Source organism: Gavialis gangeticus, unplaced genomic scaffold, assembly GCF_001723915.1.
Source record: "Gavialis gangeticus isolate Ggan-Ray unplaced genomic scaffold, GavGan_comp1, whole genome shotgun sequence".
NCBI lineage: Eukaryota > Metazoa > Chordata > Crocodylia > Gavialidae > Gavialis > Gavialis gangeticus.
Window position 1 is genome coordinate 165,324,642 of NW_017728992.1, and position 19,798 is coordinate 165,344,439.

Sequence of the window (19,798 nt, forward strand, 5' to 3'; positions counted from 1 at the left end):
TACTTAATTTTGATTTTTGTTACTTTGTTTCAAATTTGCCATTTCAGTAATTATTTCAGTATTTCTAGGCAATTTGTTTAAAGCTGCTCTGTTCTCATGCTTTCTAACATTTGTTTATTTTCTCTATGCATTATTCCATCTTCATTGTATTGTCTCATTTATATTTTTGTTTCTGCCATGCTTTCAGTCACTATCTCACTCTACCTCGGTCCCGATATACTCAGTCCACTGACCACCAACACAGAGATGCCAGGTATATATTTTTTCTGTGTGACTCTGTGGATAAATGCTGCATGTACCTGTGTGTACCTACATTTCTCCTTGCTCTTTAAAAATCATTGTATAGTGCTAGAAGATAAAAGTAAGAAGCACTGAATTTAGTATCAAAATAAGAAATATAATTTAAAAAAAAACATATGTACTATCAAGTGGTAGATATTTGGATACTAAGGTTTTATTCTTTACATGTTTTAGTTTTCCAAGTCCATACGTGGTAAAATAAAAATGACACTATATTGTACTGTTTCCATTGTGTCTTGAAGGAGTCCATTAAAATTATATAAAATCAACCAGCCTCAGTATCTAATGGAATTGCAGATGTCATATGCAGTTCTTTCTTAAACAGTATGAGACATTAATAAAAGACAATTCCAAAGCATGATCATTATATTTTTACCTGCAGGTTAATTTATCTTCATGTTTTTCCTTGTGATTTTACCAAATTCATCAATACTCTTACTTCTCCTTCTGTTTTATATTGGTTGAGTTCTGTTTCTGTTAACCCCTTTCTAAAGTTTCCTACTTTTCATGTGTGTCTGCCCTCATTTCATCTTTGTGTTGCTTTTCATTGTGTTTACTATTTATGTTTTGGCAGCAAGGATCATACTATATATCCTCTCTTTTGTGAAGATGCAATCAGATTACTTCGTTCCCGTAAGATGTGCCGTACCTATTCTGAGGGTGCTTACTATGATCTTGAGAGGTATAATTGGTGCAGAGTACTTTATTTATCCTCCCACTTACAGTTTAATCATTCAGGTTCAGAATGAAGCAATATATGCTTTATGCATTAAACCTGTACAATAAAAATACTGTATAATTTATTGTGATTACTTGGTAAATATGTTAATTTAAGAGTGATTATGCAGAGCTAATAATTGCAGCTTTAAATTTTAAGAGAAAGTAAAAGATTTGCTAACAAAAAACAACCAAGTTCAGAAAGTAGGTTATATCAATGAATATATGGATTTTTCTTATAGCTTCTACATTTTGTTAGGGTTTTTCAAAAGTGTGCATTGTTGGCCCTAACTCTTCTCTTTTTGGAATCAATGGTAAAATTTCCATGGACTTCAAAGTAATTGGAGTTTGGTCAATTCTAAGTCTTTTGAAAATTCCACTCTGCTTAGCTGATAAATTCTGGTAGAGGTTCATTTGAATACTTATAGAGTAATGAATATTTTGTTATAGGTATTTGTGTAATGATCATTCTCTAGTTGCTAAGTCCCTGACATGCATTAATAAATTTAGTTTCACAAGTCCCATCATTGTCCCTATTTACAAACAAGGAAGCTCATGCAGAGGGAAGTTTAGTCAATAATAGCTTATATAAAATATGCTGCACAAATGTTGATTGGCTTAGTGCTAGCTTGGAGTTTGGTGCAGTCACACATTAAGGCTAAAAACTTTTGTTTCCCACCGACACAGCTGTGACTTTTCACTAGAGGGCTGGTGAACCAGGACAGGATTTTATCCCTGCTCTATGGGCAGGGATGTGAGAGAGAGGTTGTGGGGAGGGGCGGGAACATGTAATTGTCCATGTTACCTGTCTCCATTGGAGCCTGTCATGGGCATGGGCTCGTGGCTCACCATGATGAGGCAGCACCTTCCCCTACTCCTTCCCCCTACTCCAACTCTACTTACATCTCCTCCTCTCCCCTGCTGCCACTGGGGCTGTTAAATTCTTCTATCAGTCATGGCATGGTGCTGTGCGAGGAAACCTGCAGGGTGGCACCATGCAGTGCTCCTGGGACAGGCAGCAATGGAGCCATGCTGGGCAGCAGAGCCTATACCAGAGACTCGTTCTGCAGCACCATCTGCATCCTCAACACCGCCTCATGTACCTTTCCTCTTTCTCTAATGTTGGGCCACACTCTATCTGCCCTGCAGTAGCATCTTAGTGCATTGGCTCCAGATTTCCATGCCTCACCCTCCCTCCCCTTTACTCCCCACTGACCCTGACCTGCTTCAGACTGTCACTATCTTCAGCTGCATGCAGAAACAATATGTGGGGGAGGGGCCACAGCATCCTGGGATACTGGAGGACTTCAGCTTGGGCAGCACAGCTGTGGGGAGTGGCTACATATTAATGGAACAGGAACAAGGTTATGCAGATCAGAGATAATCCTGCCTTGGAATGACGTAACTTTGAGCATCATAATAGGTGCTTTAAGACATTTAAAGGTATTTATGTGCAGCATAATCCAGGGGTTAAGAGCTCCAGGGACAGTCTAAAACAGCTGTGTTGTTTTAAAATTTAGGAACAAATCCTCACAGGATTTAGGAACAAATCCCCACAGATTTTTTTTTAAAGTTTCAATTTATAATAAAACAGAATAAAAGCAGTTTAAGTGGGAGTAAAGCTGGTTTCAGAGACAAAAGCAAAATGGTAACAAGAACTTTCAGTCCCACAGGACTCTTCCCCATAAGCAGGGGTTGGCAACCTACATCCTGCAGGCTGGATCTGACCCATGAAGCCATTGAATCTGGTCCATGGGTGTGGGACTTCTGCATATTCAGAGACAGGCATCTCTATGGTGCTGTGGTGGGGAGAAGGAATGGCAGCTGGGTCCTAGTACCATCCTATCCTCTTTGACCTAAGCTGGTCATTCTGTCCTACAGCCTGAAAAGGTTGTTGATCAGTGCTAAAGCAATTGGCTATAATGTCAAACCTTGACATAGCAATCGGCTATAATGTCAAAGTCTTGAAACCTTTTAAACTTGCTTCCTTTTAAACTCAGGAAGAATATTTCTGTTGAAGTTAAGTTGCTTTATGGGTATAATTCTGAGATTTAACCTGAAAAAAGCCGTGCTTTTTAGTAGTTTAGATGAGAATGATAAGAGGGAGAGTCACTCAAATTCATTCAGGAAGTAACAGAAACAGTAATTTAGCATAATATCCAAATTGCATAGAAAAATCAAAAGGTACCTCAGTCATCAGTACGTAACTGGAAGGGTGACAAAAATAGTAGGAATAAATTAAAATCTCTAAAGCATTTTTTATCTGAAGACTTCAGGGCTGCTTACAGGTATTAACTGGTCCTCACGTTCCTCCACTGGAAGGTAAACATGGCTATTAACAGTTTAGAGATGAGGAAACAGAGGCCTAGAGCAACATTGTGTCCAAGTTGTCTGAGGTATCAGAACAGTTCTCTATGAAAGCTGTATATTCCTGGGGCCAAATTTTTAGGTGCCAAAAAATGTGCTAGCTTCATTTGTGCTAGTGGAACTATGCTGAGCTATACCTACTGAGTATCTGATTTCATATCTTCTGAATAATAGTCATGTACTTTTAATACAGTCAGATCTCTTTAAGTGAATATGGCAAAATTAAAGAAAATAATTCAAGCAAAATCATTGTGTAAAGTACTTTTGAAAACATGAGATGAAATCAGCCAATTCATATGTGTAGCTACATACTTAATTTTTACATAAGAGTAAAAAGGTATTTTCCTGATTCAGATTTCAGGACAAATTAGAAGGGGTAAATCAGTGTAGCTAAAAAATGGAGTTATGCCAAATTTTACTAGCTCAGTCTTCTCTTTTTTGGTTTTTTCCTGACCACTTTCTACCTCCTTTTACCTAACATGGTTTATCTAAAAAGGTCACCTACATAACCCCAAATTCAATTCCTTTCCTAGGTCCATGAAATCTTGCAGGATTATATTAAATGTTCTTTCACAGATGTCATTTGTATTACACACGATGATGTTTGCAGATTTTATACTATTTATCAGGATAACAAGCATCATTTTGTAATATTCCTTGTATTACAACTTAAGAAAAAGTCCTATCTTTTTCATCTTGACCAAAGATGTATTTTCATCTTGATAAAAAGATTCTACATTCCTTAATGTATTACTTGCTGCTGCTTTCTTTTTGATGTTACCGTTTCTGAGTTAGTGTCTTTCCCTCATTCAGCCACGTACCTTCATCAGTCTCCTTCTTGGGATCTTCTTTTTTGTTGAGCTGGAATACCTGTTGGGAGCATCAGTCTTGGATAGCTGCATGCATTTTCTTCATACTGCTCTTCCTTTGGCTTCTAGTCTTCCTAGACACTGTATCCTTCAGCTTTATTCCATCTTATGTCTCCAAGCCATCCAGATTTCCAGCTTCCTATATCTCTCCTGTCATTCCATTTGCTCTCTATTTATCTTTTGGTCATTTAAGTGTCATTGAACTTCCTTTCCAGAGTAGGAATTTGTTTGAATTTCCTGTATGTGTACCCCTTGTGCTCATAAAAAGTCTAATAACAGACTGCCTTTAGACCATTTCACAGCTTTTCTTTGTACAGTTTGCTACTACTGTGGAATGGCTTTTGCTTGGAGCCTGTTCTTATAAATATACTGTGCAAACTAAAGAACCCCTTGGTTTCCAGTAACCTACTCAAATTCTACTTGGCCTTGTTTACTGTAGTAGCAAACATGGTAGTACCAATTGCCAATATGGTAGTGCTCATACCCAACTCATTTTAGGCATAATTTCAGTTACCCTTACTTACAGAGCACCATTTCCTTTTCATTGTCTTGTCTTTTTTTTAAATGTTGGCCAATCATTTGGCTGCTTCTCTCTTATATTTACCTCTCCCAATTCACAAGTTCAGTACAATTATTTAGGTTCAGACCTCAGGACATATCTCCACAAACACCCCATTTAATTGCACTGACAGTTGGATATGCTCACAATTAGAGAACAGGACAAATGTTCTAACACAAATATATTGGAACATGAAATGATTCCATTAATCTAGTATACCAGTGCTCACTACTTACACTCTATCAAAGTCTTTTTGGACTGAGTTTCTTTTCTCATTTGCCATCTCAAAGCCCCGCTCAATTTCTGAGGACACTACATAATTCTTTATTCTTTTAATTTGCCTCTATGTTCCTCTTATTATCTTCCTTTCTTTACATCAAAAGGATTGTGCTTTAATGTCATTTGATGTTCTCTTGCATTGCACTTAAGAATATACAAGATTTTGATTGATGTTACCAATCAGGGATTTCTCAAAGTCCATCCCCTAATTTTTCTAAAATTTCCTGAATTCCTCACTTAAATGCACATACATTCTCATATGACTCTGGCCTGCTAAAAAACATATTTGAATGTGTCACAAGTCCTGAATACATTATGGCAGAGCACTATTTGAATGTAAAAATGTATTTTTAATGAATTTAGCTATTAATATTTGTTTTGGTAGATATTGCCGTACATGAATCATATTATGTACAATATGTACATCAGTATGGTTATAATGCAGTGAGGAGAATCAGAGTAAGGCAGGAAGTATTCAAATGTCTAAAATATTTGTGCTGTTTATTTCATATTCAGGAGGACTAGGCAGGAGAGAAGAGTGCCTAATACATATTATGACGACACTACTCATACTCCAGAAAGGTATTTCATTTATATAATAGAAATAGATAAGACATAGTATTTAGAATACTTACAGACTAAGTATACTTACCATATAACAAAATTTTGAATTGGATAAGATCATGGTATCTAGATTAAAAGGGCACTTCAAATAGTGCTTATTTAAATTCAGAACAATCTGTGAATCTCAGCCTTGGTTCACATCCACTGTCTTGAGGAGATCATTGATCAGTTAAACCAGTGGAGTATTAGTTGCAAACGGGTTATAGTAAATCTATCACTCCAGATATTATTATATTTGAGTCAATATCACCATCTCTGTAACTCAGTTCTATGATTTAAATGCGTTCCCAGAGATGTAGAATAATACATGATAAGGCAGTTATCATGGGGTTTCTGGAAGAATGACAAATGTTTCATTCAGCGGTCACATTTGCTCCACATCTCTTTTCCTCTTGCCATTTCCATATATCAAATGAAGTAATTTGAATACTTCATGGGCCATATCCATATGAGTGAGTAGGTGTCTATTGTGGCATCTCAAAGCAGGTTGAGACACCACAGGAGGCATGCCTTGAACAAAAAAAAATGTTTCCTGAGCTGCAGATATGCTGTACAGAATCTAAGTTTGATACTGGGAAATTTGGGAAATCCCGGTATCAAAATAAAACATGCTGAAAAAAAATGGCACAGGGCATGCTGCTGGAGCTTGCCTCAAAGCAACTGGAGGCTGGGTTCTCCATAGAAATGGTTTAGCACCCAGCAAGTGTATCTTTATGCTTGCCACATGCCCCTGCTTCTCCAGCACACTGCTTCAGCATGCTGAAGGAAATAGAAGTGGGGCATGGCTGGGACACAGGCTCTGTCCCTGGTAAGCAGGGATGTGGGGGTGGGGGGATGACTGTGTATGGGTAGGGGGACTGTATTGGGATGGGGGGACTGTGTGGGAGGGGTGGGTCCCCCATCTGCCCCCCGCATGGTGCACAGCACCCACTGCAGCAACCGCAGCAGCCAACAGTGGGCCCTTTGGATGCTGATGGCCCACTGCAGGCAGAGTCCCTTGGCGGTATGTAGCACTGCCTGAGACCTAGGGACTACATGTGCACAGCCAGCCCAGTTCGCTGGTGCATGACTTCAAGCAGAACTGGGTCAGCTTCTTCCACCACCCAGGGCTCCTGGCACTGCAGGCAGGATCTGCACACCATCGGGCCGGGCTAGCTGCTGCCTACACTTGCCTACCATGTGGAGGCAGGCCTGGTTCTGATTGAAGGTGCATGCCAGTGAACCAGGCCAGCTCTGGCTGCCATGTGTAACCCCCAGTTCTCAAGCAGTGCCATGCTCTTCTGGGGGCTCTGCCTGCAGTGGGCCATGAGTGCCGCAAGGACGCATTGCTGGCTGCTGCAGCAGGGGCTGTGTGCCGTGAGGTGGTGGGTGGGGGGATCTACCTGTCCCACAAATTACCCCCACCCTCACACAGTTCCCCATAAAGCCTGCACTATCCACCCACAAACCCCATGCCTACAAACCACCTGCACAAACCCCTACCCCACCTACATACCCACCCATAAACCCCACACCCATGAACCCCCCACAATCCACCCACAAACTCCACATAACCCCCTACACACAATCCCACAAGCCCAACACCTACACCTACCCCCAAACCTCCCTAACCTCCACAAACCCCACACCCACTCCTACACCCACCTACAATTCCCCCAACCCCCCACAAACCCCACACCTAGCCTTCCACATCCCACCACAAATCTCACACCCTGCATGCCCAGTCACCAAATGGAATGGGACCTGCTGGCAGGAGCCATGGCTGTAGGGGCAACTGCCACACTGCACCCCTACATTTTGCCTACACCAGTGCTGAGACATGCAGCCCTGGCCTGGGGGGACTTCTGGTCCCAGGAACCACTTGGGGGTGTGTGGTGAGCTGGGGGGAAGGATGGAGGTGGCAGCAGGAGGATGGGTGTGAGGTTTGGTGGGGGGGCTTGTGTGGTGATGGGCAGGGGGGTAACTGAGGTTGCAGCAGGGTCTATGGGTATATATGATGGGCCAGGGGTGGCAGCAGGGGTGTGTGTGAAAGAGAGAGAGAGAGATGGGGGTAGGGGATGGGAGAGAGCTCCAGGTAGGAGAGGCTGCTAGAGCTGGGCTTGGAGACACTGTAGAGCAGCCTTTGCAGAGGGAAGCTGGCCTGGAAGGGAAGGGGCTTGCCCAGCCCAGCCCCTAAGCTCCAGTTGAGGGCTTCCCAGACCCAGCACTGGGATCACTGGGACGTTGGCATAGGCACAGGGAGCAGAACAGTAAGGGCTGGCACTGCTTAGAGCTACAAAGCAGTGGGTAGGACTGCTGCACCTGGACCTGTGTTGTGGTGCTGGGATGGAGCTGCTGCTGGGAATGAGAGAGTGGGGTCAGGAGTGAGGGGCACTGGCAGGGCTGTGGGTTGGAAGTGAGAGGCAAGGGTATGGGCAGGGGCAGGGCACCAGCATATCAGTGCTGCTCAGTGCCACAAAGCAGCTGTGGGTCCAGCTGCAGCTAGCTCCACATCCTAATGAGTGAAGGGGGCAGGGGCAGCTCTGATTTTTCTATGATAAAAAAAACAAACCAAAAGCAAATGCCAAAGTGTATAGATATTTAGAATTTATTTTATTATGATGACAGAGGCACTGGTAGGCTTCCAAATTGGAACATGGATTTTGGGATAATGAGAGAATTTGGGGTTTGTCAGAGAATTAATAATTTTTAAACAGGAAACACCAGGATCCCTGTTGGTGAGTCCAGTGGTGGGATCCAGGCAGAGGAGCCTGTCCAGGGCCAGCACCAGGGACCCAGCTGGAGGGCAGATGAGGTGGCTGATCTCTTGGCTGTTTGGGGATCAGTTCAAATCTGGCCACAACAATGAGCACATCTTCTGGGCGACAGCTGCCCAGATGGCAGAGTGGGGACACCAGAAGACATGATAGCAGTGCTGCTTAAAGGCCAGATGTCCACCCCTGGCCCATTGGCAGCTGGCCCAGCTGTGTAGGCAGCTCTGCAGAAGTGCCTATATCACAGCCCAGGTGGTCGTGCAGTCCCTGTCTGGGTCTGGCAGGTGTGCAGCTATGGGACCACAGGTCCAAGGGTCCTCATGCTGTTGCAAGTGGCAGCAGGTCACAAACCAGGAAGCAGCTCCTACTGCTAGACTGCTGCAGTGAGTAGAGGGTGCAGAGGCAGCAGGTTAGGGCTGTTTCAGCAGTCCAGCTGGCACAAGGGGCTAGTGTCCCCAGGTACCAACTGGCTGGGCCTTAGAAGCTCCTGAAGGCAAGTCGTCCTGAGTTGCTTGTCAGGGAAGCTTTTTATACTGCTGGGGCCAGCATAGGTGCTGGTCCCAGCCTCTAGCTCTAGCTCCCCCAGCTGAATATCCAGGAAGAGGGTCAGTTAGGCAGGGTCAGTTTGCCCCAAGTGGCACAACTTGCTCCATACCAAAGTGCATGTTCAGACACATGTGCTGAGGCACAAAATCTCTGGCACAAATTTGTGCCGCTGGTACTTGACCTGCTGCAAGTACACCTGCTTGCATGTGTGGATGCATCCATGATGTTGTCTTTAACTAATTTTGCTAAAATCATGTTACAAATGTTTCGACTATATAGCTAATAAAATATTGCATAGAATAATATTAATAGGAAGTTTCGTTGATTTATATTTTATTGTTCAAATTGAACTGAATACAATCTCCCCTCTGCCTGAAAAATAAACAAATATAATAAACCACAGGAAATACTAAATAGAAAAAATAAAAAAAAGTTTTTAAAGTGTTTGCTTTAATATATAGAGGAACTTTTAGTACATAACGTAATGTGTTGCTTTATAGTGTATATGGTATGCTGTATATAGATTTCAAGTTAATTAGGAATAGTATTATTCCACACAAAGAGCATAAATTGTAGGCAGTTTTGTATGGGGAAAAATTAGGGACATTCCTAAAGAGTACAAGTTGATAGTCAAGATAACTGTTGAAAATAATAGAGTTGATTTACTGAAATAAGTTGAGTATTAAATTAGGAAAAAATATACATAACCATTTTCAAAAAAGGGGTCAATTTTTCTTTTGGCAAATGTATTAAAAACATATGAAAAATTCCAGATTAGTGAGTAGTGGATATGTCATATGAATTATAGTGTTATTAATATATTTTTATAACACCTCTTTATTTTAACTGCATTGTAAAGGTGTTACAATGGTGCAAGTTCATGGGCAGATCATGTAGTCAATGGTACAGATGAAAACTATGGGTAAGTAAAGAGCATAGTGTTACAGAATATACCTGAAAGGAATATATTCATAATTTAATGTAGTTTGATTTATTTTAGTACTGTACAAAAATAATTTATGTCCTTCAGTTTTCTTTACACACCTGAAAATGCTTGTTTATATATTTGTCTGTTCTCAGGATTAAAATATTTCATTTCAGTTTGAGGATAGAAAAAACAGGGGCGACGTTTGATTGATACTAATCTTTTGAACTTTTTAATTTTAATCTTTTTTTAATGTTCTGGGTTGTTTTGTGGAGGGAAAGGAATTCAAAAGAAGAAGCAGTTTGATATAAACTACTGTCCAGTACCAGAAAGTGGATTTAAAGAAACTAATGTCTGATTACTGTCAATATTTACTTTAGTGAGCAATACATTTCAATATATATTGAGCGCAGACTTTTGGAAGCAAGTATATAGTGTAAGTTTAATGTAGTGTAATGCATATGGTGACCAATCCTAAAGTATCTCCTTAGACAAAATGCCCATTGGTTTACCGGGAATTTGCTGTAGAAAGGTCTAACTAAGGTCTTTACTCCCATCCTGTAATATATTACATTTATGATCCTTCCTCCCCTAGGTTTTTATATTATTCAAAGCAGAGCCTGAAGATCTTTAAACTACTACAATTATAATGTCAAAGTATAACCTATTAAATAGTATAGAAACATATCTATGAATATTAAAGTAGTATAAAGTTAGATCTCCATTTTTTTAGTAAAATTAATTCTGACACAAGTTTTAAAATTATATTTTTGATCACTTTTCTGTGATAGCACAATGTAGATGTTTAACTTTGCAGAAACAGTCATATGTATGTGTACCTGCATATTACAGCTGTATAGTTGTTGGAATAAAAATATTTGGATTAGAGATCCCTTAGAGATTATCTTTGGCCCGAAAGATATTTAAGATAAAGTATTCAGTATTAGTTCTGTGTGTACTAGCCTACAAGAGACACTTTCTAGTTTTAGGAAGTAAGAGTAAAGAAGAGCTAAAGTGATCCTAATAAATTGGCCTTTGGAAAATCTTGTGTATTTCTCAGGTAAAAATTATGATTTTTCTTTAGTCCATTACAAAACTGTTCCTTTAATCCATTACAATGCTACCAGTGTTATTTGGGTTTACCTTTCCCTCCCTGTTCTCTCTCTGGCTAAGTGTAGATGTTACACTTATTATGCGTTAAGCAGGCAGAAGGTGCTTTACAGCTCTAACAGAACAATTGTTTACTGCACATAAAGTGCTTTAAAAATGATGGATTTCAGACTAAAGTCCTTTAGGTTAGAGTGCTTTATCGAATGTTTCTACAACATCCCATTGGGAGTCAAGGTAGGTCACATTCCCCCAGCATCTCAGGGGCCCCTTTCTGGGCAGCTTGCTAACCTTAGCTGTTGTTCATCTTCTCCAGGTCCTCCCCCAGGCTGTCACAGAAAAGGCTATCTCCTCTCTGGACAGATAGATGGGGGTGGGGGAAGAGACCCCCCATGCCAACAGCTCTTCCTGCCCCCAGTTCTTAGGTTGGGTGGGGGTGGGCCAGGTCTGCAGAACAGGGGGGCTCCCTTCCCCCACTGCCAGTTCCTAGTGATGCCAGGCAGCCCGATGCTGCAGTTCCTGGCTTCAGCTGTGAACAGGCTGGGGTGAGGTAGAAGGCAGCCCTGTGCCATGTGCCCCCTTCCCCACAAGATTGCTGTTCCAGGTCTAGTGGGGGGGGGGCAGTTCCATGCAGTAGGAGGGCTCCCTTCCCTCACCCGAAGTTCCTGCTGTAGCAAAAAGTTGAACCAGGCAGCCTCTTGCCATGCAGACCCAGTGCAGTCCCGTCTGCCCCCCACAACACCTAACCCAGCAATCTGGGTGTGTCCCATGTATCATAAGGGCTCCCTTCCCCCACCCCCAGTTCCCAGTTCAGTGAAAAGAGGGGCAGGCAGCCCCATGCTTAAGCTCCTGGCTGCAGTTGTCAAATGGCTGGGCCATGCAGACCTGGCCTGGCTTCCCAGACCCAACACAGCAATCTGGGGGGGGGCACTGTGTGGCATAGGGGCTCCCTCTCCCCAAGCCACTGATGACAGTCACCTGCTGGTGAGGGGGTGGGGCTTTGGAGATGGGTACAGCAGCCTCCTGGGAGGTGTGCAAGAGCACCCCCAGGCTGCTGACCTTGACCAGTGAAGGCAGGCTCCGAGCCTGAATATCTGTTCAGTTGGTCTTGCTCTAACTTACAGTACTTTAAGTAAAGCGTGATAGAGTGCTTCTGGCCAGGGGCTTTTTGAACATTTGTACTTAGGTTCTGCATACAGTTTTGGTTACTGACTCTTCATTTTTGGTTTTTCTATTACTTATGTCCCTTTGCAGTCCTATAAGAGAATGCATGTGAGCTCCCTTTGGGAGCTGTACAGGAGCAAGTGGGTCAGTATGCTCAACAAAAGTACTATAAATCAACAAAACTATTATAAATTGCTGTCAGATGTACCAACCAAACATTAAAAGGAGAGGGACAGTTTTCTTCATTCTGGTGTACTCATTTAAGCTATTACTTATGCATACATTCTCCCATTTAGTTGATGATGTAGTTTTCAAATTGATAGTTTTTCTTCAGTACAAGATTCAGTTAGTACTTCTGCAATGATGTGATTGAATATTGTAAAATTTATTATTCAGCAGTTTATAGTATAATTAACAATATATTTGCTCAATACTGACATAGTTGGCCCTAGCTTCTTTTTACTCTAAATTAGAAAAATATACATCTAGCCAATTTTAAATGTGGAATTATGCTATGGAGTACAAAGCAATTGTAATTCCAGAGTGCTTTTTTCACTAGAAATTCAAAACAGCTGAATTTTACCTGACATTTCTTAATCCTAGTACATGATAGAAACTAATATCGTTAGGTACTGGGGGGGAAATAACCCAGCCTTGCAATTCAGGAAAGCAAGCTGTCTGTGTAAGTACTTGTGTGCAGAGTTGAAGTAAGGTCCTGCAAAGCTGAGACAAAAAAAAGGGTGGAAAAAGATTTTGAGTCTAAGATGTCATTTCAACAGATCATAAAGAATATTGTGTAGATTTTATAAAAGTCTCTAATATTATGCAAGCCATTGAAAGGATGAATTTGTTCTACTAGCTCTGAAAGAATCAGGGTTCTGCTAGATATATTCATGTGATAAGGCAGGGTGTCAGGCTCACCTGGCAGGCAGGATAGGGGTCAGTTCAGGATATTGTATGCAGCCCATGCCCAGAACTGCCTGTGCCATCTTCAGTGCTGGGTCCAGCCTGTTTGCTGTGGGCAGCACAAACCTCATGCTGGCCCCATATGCACAGCCAGTTCTGGGGCTGGCGTGTGCTGCACATGGCACACAGGGCTGGACTGACTGTATGTGCTGCACACTACACAGGGGCCAGCACAGGGTACATGCTGCTTGCAGCTCCCTACCCAATTGGCCCTGTGCACTGGTTCTGGCATGGCCCCATCCAAACCATCCCCAGAGCCAGCATACTAAGCCAATCTAGCAGGCTGCTGCATGCAATACATGTCCCATGCTGGTCCCCTGTACTGTGTGCAGGGTGTGCAGCTCTGAGTTCTACCTGTGCACCACGTGCAGCACACGGGGCCTGGGGCAACATGTGGTGTTGGTCCAGCAACCACAGGCTGGATCATACAGCTCTACAGGCCAGATGCAGCATGCAGGCCATATGTTTGATACCTCTGTTATAGGGGATTAAACAGTGGCACTGATTCAGAAAAGATTTGCATAGCTGTTTAACCACACAGACTGAAATCCTGGCTGCAGTCGGTGGCCAACTTCAAATAGGCTTCTGTGAGGTCAGAATTCAGAGACTACACATAGTGCACAAAGTGTATCAAATGCATGAATCTTTGCAAAATCAGAACCTGTCTCTAGACTTCTACTAATACAAGGTCTTTCAGGGACTCATTCCTTTAAAATAGAAGTTTATTGAAAACGAAAGGAGATTTAAATAAAAAAATTGTTATCAATAACATATAGGACAGTGATTCTCAACCAAGGTTCCAGGGCTGAAAGGTGTGAGGAGATAAGCAGATAAACGGTGCTTCAGGCTTGTCCCCCACTGATGCTCCTTAGCAAGAAAGTAGGCACCATAGTAGATCATTTAGTTTTTGAAATTGGGTGCCTTTGAATGCACAAAAGATATGGAGTGGTGCCTTGAGTCCAAAAAGGCTGAAACCCATTGATATAGAATCTGGAAGAAAACTATGACAAGAAGAGAGGTTGAAATGGTTGTAAACTATTTTTAGATTCAGTTGTGTGTGTATAAGAGAGAGAGGAATCGCTCTTATAAAGCGCTTACCACTCTAGCCCAATCCAACAGTTACCGATAAATGCATGCTTAATTTTGAATCCATTAACAATCCCATTCAAATCTGTGGAAATACTGAGATAGCTGACTTTAACTATGTGCTTAAGTGTTTTTCTGGATTGGATTAGAGCTTTCCCCATCTTCGAGGACTAAACCTTGCTGAGCATTGTTTATGAATGTACTACCCTCCAAACATTTTTCTGTTCATTCATAAATTACACATTCCTTACAGAGTTTTGAAAATGGCTTTTATTGTACATGCATCTTTCCTTATTACAGGGCTTTCTAGCAAGCAGGTGAATCGATGTGTTCTGAAATTGTGTATTAATCTCCAAGAATTGTATATTAAAGCTATAATATAAGGCTCAGTTCTAAGCTTGCATACCTGAGTACCTGGGGCATTTTATTAATCTTTATGTGATTATTTTTAATGATTAGTAGTATTCTCAGCTCTTGGAATGGTCTGTTGGGGAGGATGAGACAACAGTAAGGAAATGGGAAATAGAACCTAAGAGCTGAACTGTCCATTGTTAATATTTCATATATTTTAGTTTAGTTTTTGTATTAGTAGAAAGTGAGAGCTGAAAATGGCTATTGAGATATAATGTATTGCTGAAAGATCACTGGGTTCATGACATGAATGAGGGGAGTGATAAAATGCTCCATGAGTATAAGCAGCCTACAATAAAAAATACATTCTACGGTAAATATAGTCAAAACTATAGCAAAAGCTTAAATCTATACTCTTATCTTATATTTTGATATGAATAACAAAAGTATATCTTCCATAAATGTCCTGTCCCATAAATTGGTTATTCAAAACCTTTTTAAAATGACATTTAAAATGGAATGAACCATACTGAAACAAAAACAGCAGTATATGCTAGTGTGTACCTTCATGGGCCATTGGTGTATTTGTTGGCACATAGAAATATTTTATTTTTTTTTTGAGAAATTATCTTATAGTCTAAAATTTGAAAGTATGATCCTTAACGTCAAGCTAATAAACTGAATACTTCATTGTACTCAATCAACTTGCATCCCAATGTGGTATTAAAGATGATCTATGATGCTTGGATATTACACACATAGAAAGTCAGGAATCTCTTTCCCTATAGTCCATATTCCAGTTGTATCAAACCTTGGTAGACTGAGAGATAGTTTTATATTAAAATTTTCATATCAACTAAAGAAAAACAAGTTAGATGATGTTTAGATTTTTTAAACATGAATTAGTCATGTTTCCTTTTCTTCTCAGGCCTATATAACTGGATTCATATTAACAGTCTGGCTTTAGAAATGGAAGAGATAGGAAATACTGCAGGAAATACATTCTTGGGAGCACTCTATAAGCTTTCTGTGCTAGTTGTTCTAACATGAACTGGTAATATGATAGCATTGTCTGGTATGTCATGTTGATGACTAGTATAACTGTAGCATTGCTATTCATAAATAATGCAACTATCCTTTACGAATATCAATAAGGAGCCAGATTTCCTCAGGTGCAAATCAGTGTAGCTCCAATGAGAATATGTAAGCTATATTGTGACATCGTATGTTCTATTTATAGGGAGTATGTCTACATGTAAGACACTACACATGTAGTGAAGAAATATACAAGCAGGTTTGAAACTAGGTAACTAATTCCGATAAGTCTAGAGAGGTAGTTAGCTGTGTTAGTCTGAAGTCAGGCAGAAGGCAGGGTAGATATGCACTTTATAGATATGGGCTGTCCAACTGGTGGCTTGCATGCTACATACAGCCCCTGAGGGGTTAAATTGTGGCCTTTGGGTTCCCACTTGGTTGCTGTACCCCCTTCTGTACCAGCTGCAGCAGCAGCTAGAGGCTTCAAGCTCCGCATACATCTGGCTTCCCCTTCATGCCCCTGCTCCTACCTGAGGGATCAGGGTGGTGCAGCATGGCACAGCCTGAAGTGCCAGGGGAATCTGTAGCCTGGTGGTGCACCAGGGTGGGGAGGGAGGTTCACAGATGGGGACCTACATGTGAGTTGGAGCTCCCAGGGAGGCAGACATGGGAAGCAGCAAGGGGGCACAGATAGCAGAGGGGAGGCACAGAGAGCAGCAGTGGGGGGTTGTGTGTTACAGTGGGAAGGTATGGAGAACAGCAGTGGCAGGCCCTGTGGTACAATGGGAAGGCAGGGGGCTCTCAGTGCAGCAGGGGGGCATGCAGTGCAGTGGAGAACAGTAACAGAGGGACATGGGGACTAGTGGGGCAGTATTTGGTGCAGTGAGGTTGCAGGGTGATGAGTAGGGATCAGTGGGGCAGCACACAGATACTACATGCAGTGAGGCAGGGGAGTTTACAGCTCCCAGGGCCCATGGCCCCCTCTAGTGCAGTTCCCAGCCCCTTAGAAGTTTGACTCACTAAATAAGGCCTCCCCTACACACATACATAAAGGCATAATGGGATCTAATATGCCATCAACACAATCATGCCTTCTACTACACTACAGATACAACCTTGGGCATCATGGCTGCTGCAGTCTCCTAGTCCCAGGGGTTTCACACACCCCAGAGCCTGGGAGATTGCAGCAGCCATGATCACTCAAGCCTGGGGGTTTCACATTGGGCATGGTGCACCCCTGAGGCTGGGAGTCCAATCAACTGACAGAGCTCCCCGTTCCAAGGGAGACCCTGCTACACATGCAAATTTGAACTCATTAGCAACCAGATGAAGTTAATACACATTTGCAAGGTCTAACATTATAGCTGATTGAAACTTTTCATAGATTGTAGAGTCAGAAGGGACCCTGAAGGATCGTTTTGTCTGACCAGGCAGGAAAAGGACCGAGGTCAGACGACCCCAATCAGGTGCCTATCTAGCCTCCTCTTGAAGACCTCCAAGTTAGGTGATAGTACCACCTCTCTTGGCAGCCTGTTCCAGATTCTGGCCACCCTTACTGTGAAAAATTTCTTCCTAATGTCTAACCTGATTCTACTTTCCACTAGTTTGTACCCATTATTCCCCTTAGTTACTCTTAGGGGTGCCCTGGTAAATAGCGCATCTCCAACTCTCTGTTGTCCTCCCTTGATAAACTTGCAGGCTGCTACAAGGTCTCCCCTCAGATGTTTCTTGTGAAGGCTGAAGAGATCCAGATCTCACAACCTCCCCTCATAGGATTTTGTACAGAGGCCACTAATCATACGAGTAGCCCTCCTCTGGACCCTTTCCAGATTCTCTGCGTCTCTCTTGAAATGTGGTGCCCAGAACTGGATACAGTACTCCAACTGTGGCCTGACTAGTGCTGCATAGAGGGGGAGCATCACTTCCCTCGATCTGTTGGTCATGCATCTGCTAATGCACGATAAGGTGCGATAGGCTTCGTTACACTGCTGGCTCATGTTCATCTTGGAGTCAACTATGACTCCAAGATCCCTCTCAACCACTGAGCTGCTGAGGAGGTCATCCCCCAACCTATAAGTGTGCTGGGGATTTATCCTCCCTAGGTGGAGTACCTTACATTTATCTTTGTTGAATTGCATCCTGTTTTGTTCTGCCCATTGACCCAACCTGTCCAGATCAGCCTGAATCCACTCCCTGCCCTCTGGTGTGCTAACTTTGCCCCATAACTTGGTGTCATCTGTGAACTTGGACAGGGTGCTTTCCACACCCCTGTCCAAATCGCTGATGAAGATATTAAATAACACCAGTCCAAGGACTGACTCCTGAGGGACACCACTGCCCACCTCTTTCCAGGTCAAAAACGACCCATCCACCACCACTCTCTGGGTGTGATCCCTAAGACAGTTGGCCACCTACCTGACTGTGTAAGCATCCACTCCACAGCCTGCTAGCCGCCTTATGAGAATAGGATGCAAAACAGTTTCAAAGGCCTTTTTAAAGTCCGAGTAGATGACATCTGCCTCAGCTCCAGTGTCAAGGCAGTATGGTACCTGGTTGTAAAAGGTTATAAGGTTTATCAGGCAGGATCTACCTGTGATGAACCCATGCTGGTTACCTTGCAGCATCGTTTCACCTGCTGGGTCTTCACAAATGTGCTCTGTAATGATTTTTTCCAGTATTTTCCCAAGGATAGAGGTAAGACTGACTGGCCTAAAGTTACCCAGCTCATCCCTTCTCCCCTTAAAAATGGGCATCACGTTGGTCCTTTTCCAGTCCTCAGGGACCTGGCTGGAGCACCATGAGTGCTCAAACAGCCGTTTATTGTGTGCTAAGTACTTTGCATGTGTAGCTGGTCATATAAGGTAATTGCATGATACCTGTAACATGTAGAGGAGGCCTAAGATATATATATAGTAAGAGAGAGAGATGCTTGTCCTCTTACAACATCTGGTGAAGTGAGTTTGAGTTCACTACAGCTTATGCTGTCTATGCATCTTTTGTAGTTAATCTATAAGGTGCATATCTGCTTTGCCTGCTGACTGATAAGTCTAGTCATGATTTCATGAAGTCTAGTATGGTCTTGGGTAAATTAGTTCATGCTGAGCTCACTGACAACATGGTGCAGTGAGTTAGACTGCTATCAGTATCTAAGTTAGCTAGTTTCAAGCCAAGTTTAGTGTTTCTAAACTATTCTGCAGTGACTTTGGTAAGTACAGTGTAGATATACCTTATAATTATCTAAGTTGTTCACTCTTGCACACACCCCAGTTATGACATATATTACTTGACTCAATACTCAGATACCTTAAATTATATTTCATTTGTTGGGTTGATGTTTATTTTGAATTGAATTATTTTTTCCCATTAACATTTCTTAACACCTAATGGTTTTATAACATATTATGTTTCTGTACAGCTGTTTGACTTTAGAACTTTTGGTACTAGCCAAAGATTGCTTTGTGCTTCTTCACATCTTAACAATTGATATTCTGTATTTATATCTGAATATTTCTGTCTGAAATGGATCAAAATTCAGTTGGTGCTAGAAATCTTAGTTGTTTGCAGGCATACATATTTATGTTATGCTAACAGAGGATCTTGTGTCTATGGCTAAACAGCAAAATTCCTATAGCTAGTAGAAGAACATGTCCAAGGATTGAAATCCAGCAACCTTCCACAGACACTGACAGGTATTACCATTGGATAGTAGCTGGCATGTACTTGAAGTTGTGACTATTAGATATTGTACCTTTGTATTCCTCCAGTTATGTGCTCAGTGTTTCCAGAAGTAGTGGAAGCCTGATATGGTCACTACCATTGCCCTAGAAACCTTTGCATAGTCTACTGGGATTCTTCTCAAATTATACTTTAATTTCTTCATTGTTAAAAGGACATAATCAATGCCTTTGAAATTTTGAATGAACTATAATTTTAACAGTCCTGCATGAACTATATTTTAACAGTCCTGCCACTATAACTTGTTTTTTGTGTATTGAACCCAGTAACATGAATATTGTACATGAAATGGCAACTAAAAGAGCTTCCAATTGTTTTGGGAAACAAAAGTTGTGTGTGTGCTTGTGTTGTAAGCTTTCATAACGGCTTACTTTTGTGCAGTGTTTACCTCCCATAGGACTTTCTGTGTGAATAG

The 19,798-nt window shown here is 41.9% G+C and overlaps 1 protein-coding gene across 1 annotated transcript in view; it reads left to right on the forward strand.

Annotated features, from left to right (window-relative positions):
- Positions 1–19,798, forward strand: part of RIMS2 (regulating synaptic membrane exocytosis 2) — a 1,108,253-nt gene that overhangs the window by 732,801 nt on the left and 355,654 nt on the right. Inside the window, exons 19-22 of the mRNA XM_019528053.1 lie at positions 188–253; positions 875–982; positions 5,608–5,673; positions 9,874–9,936. Of these exons, the coding sequence (XP_019383598.1) occupies positions 188–253; positions 875–982; positions 5,608–5,673; positions 9,874–9,936 (303 nt within the window). The remainder of the gene's footprint in view (positions 1–187; positions 254–874; positions 983–5,607; positions 5,674–9,873; positions 9,937–19,798) is intronic.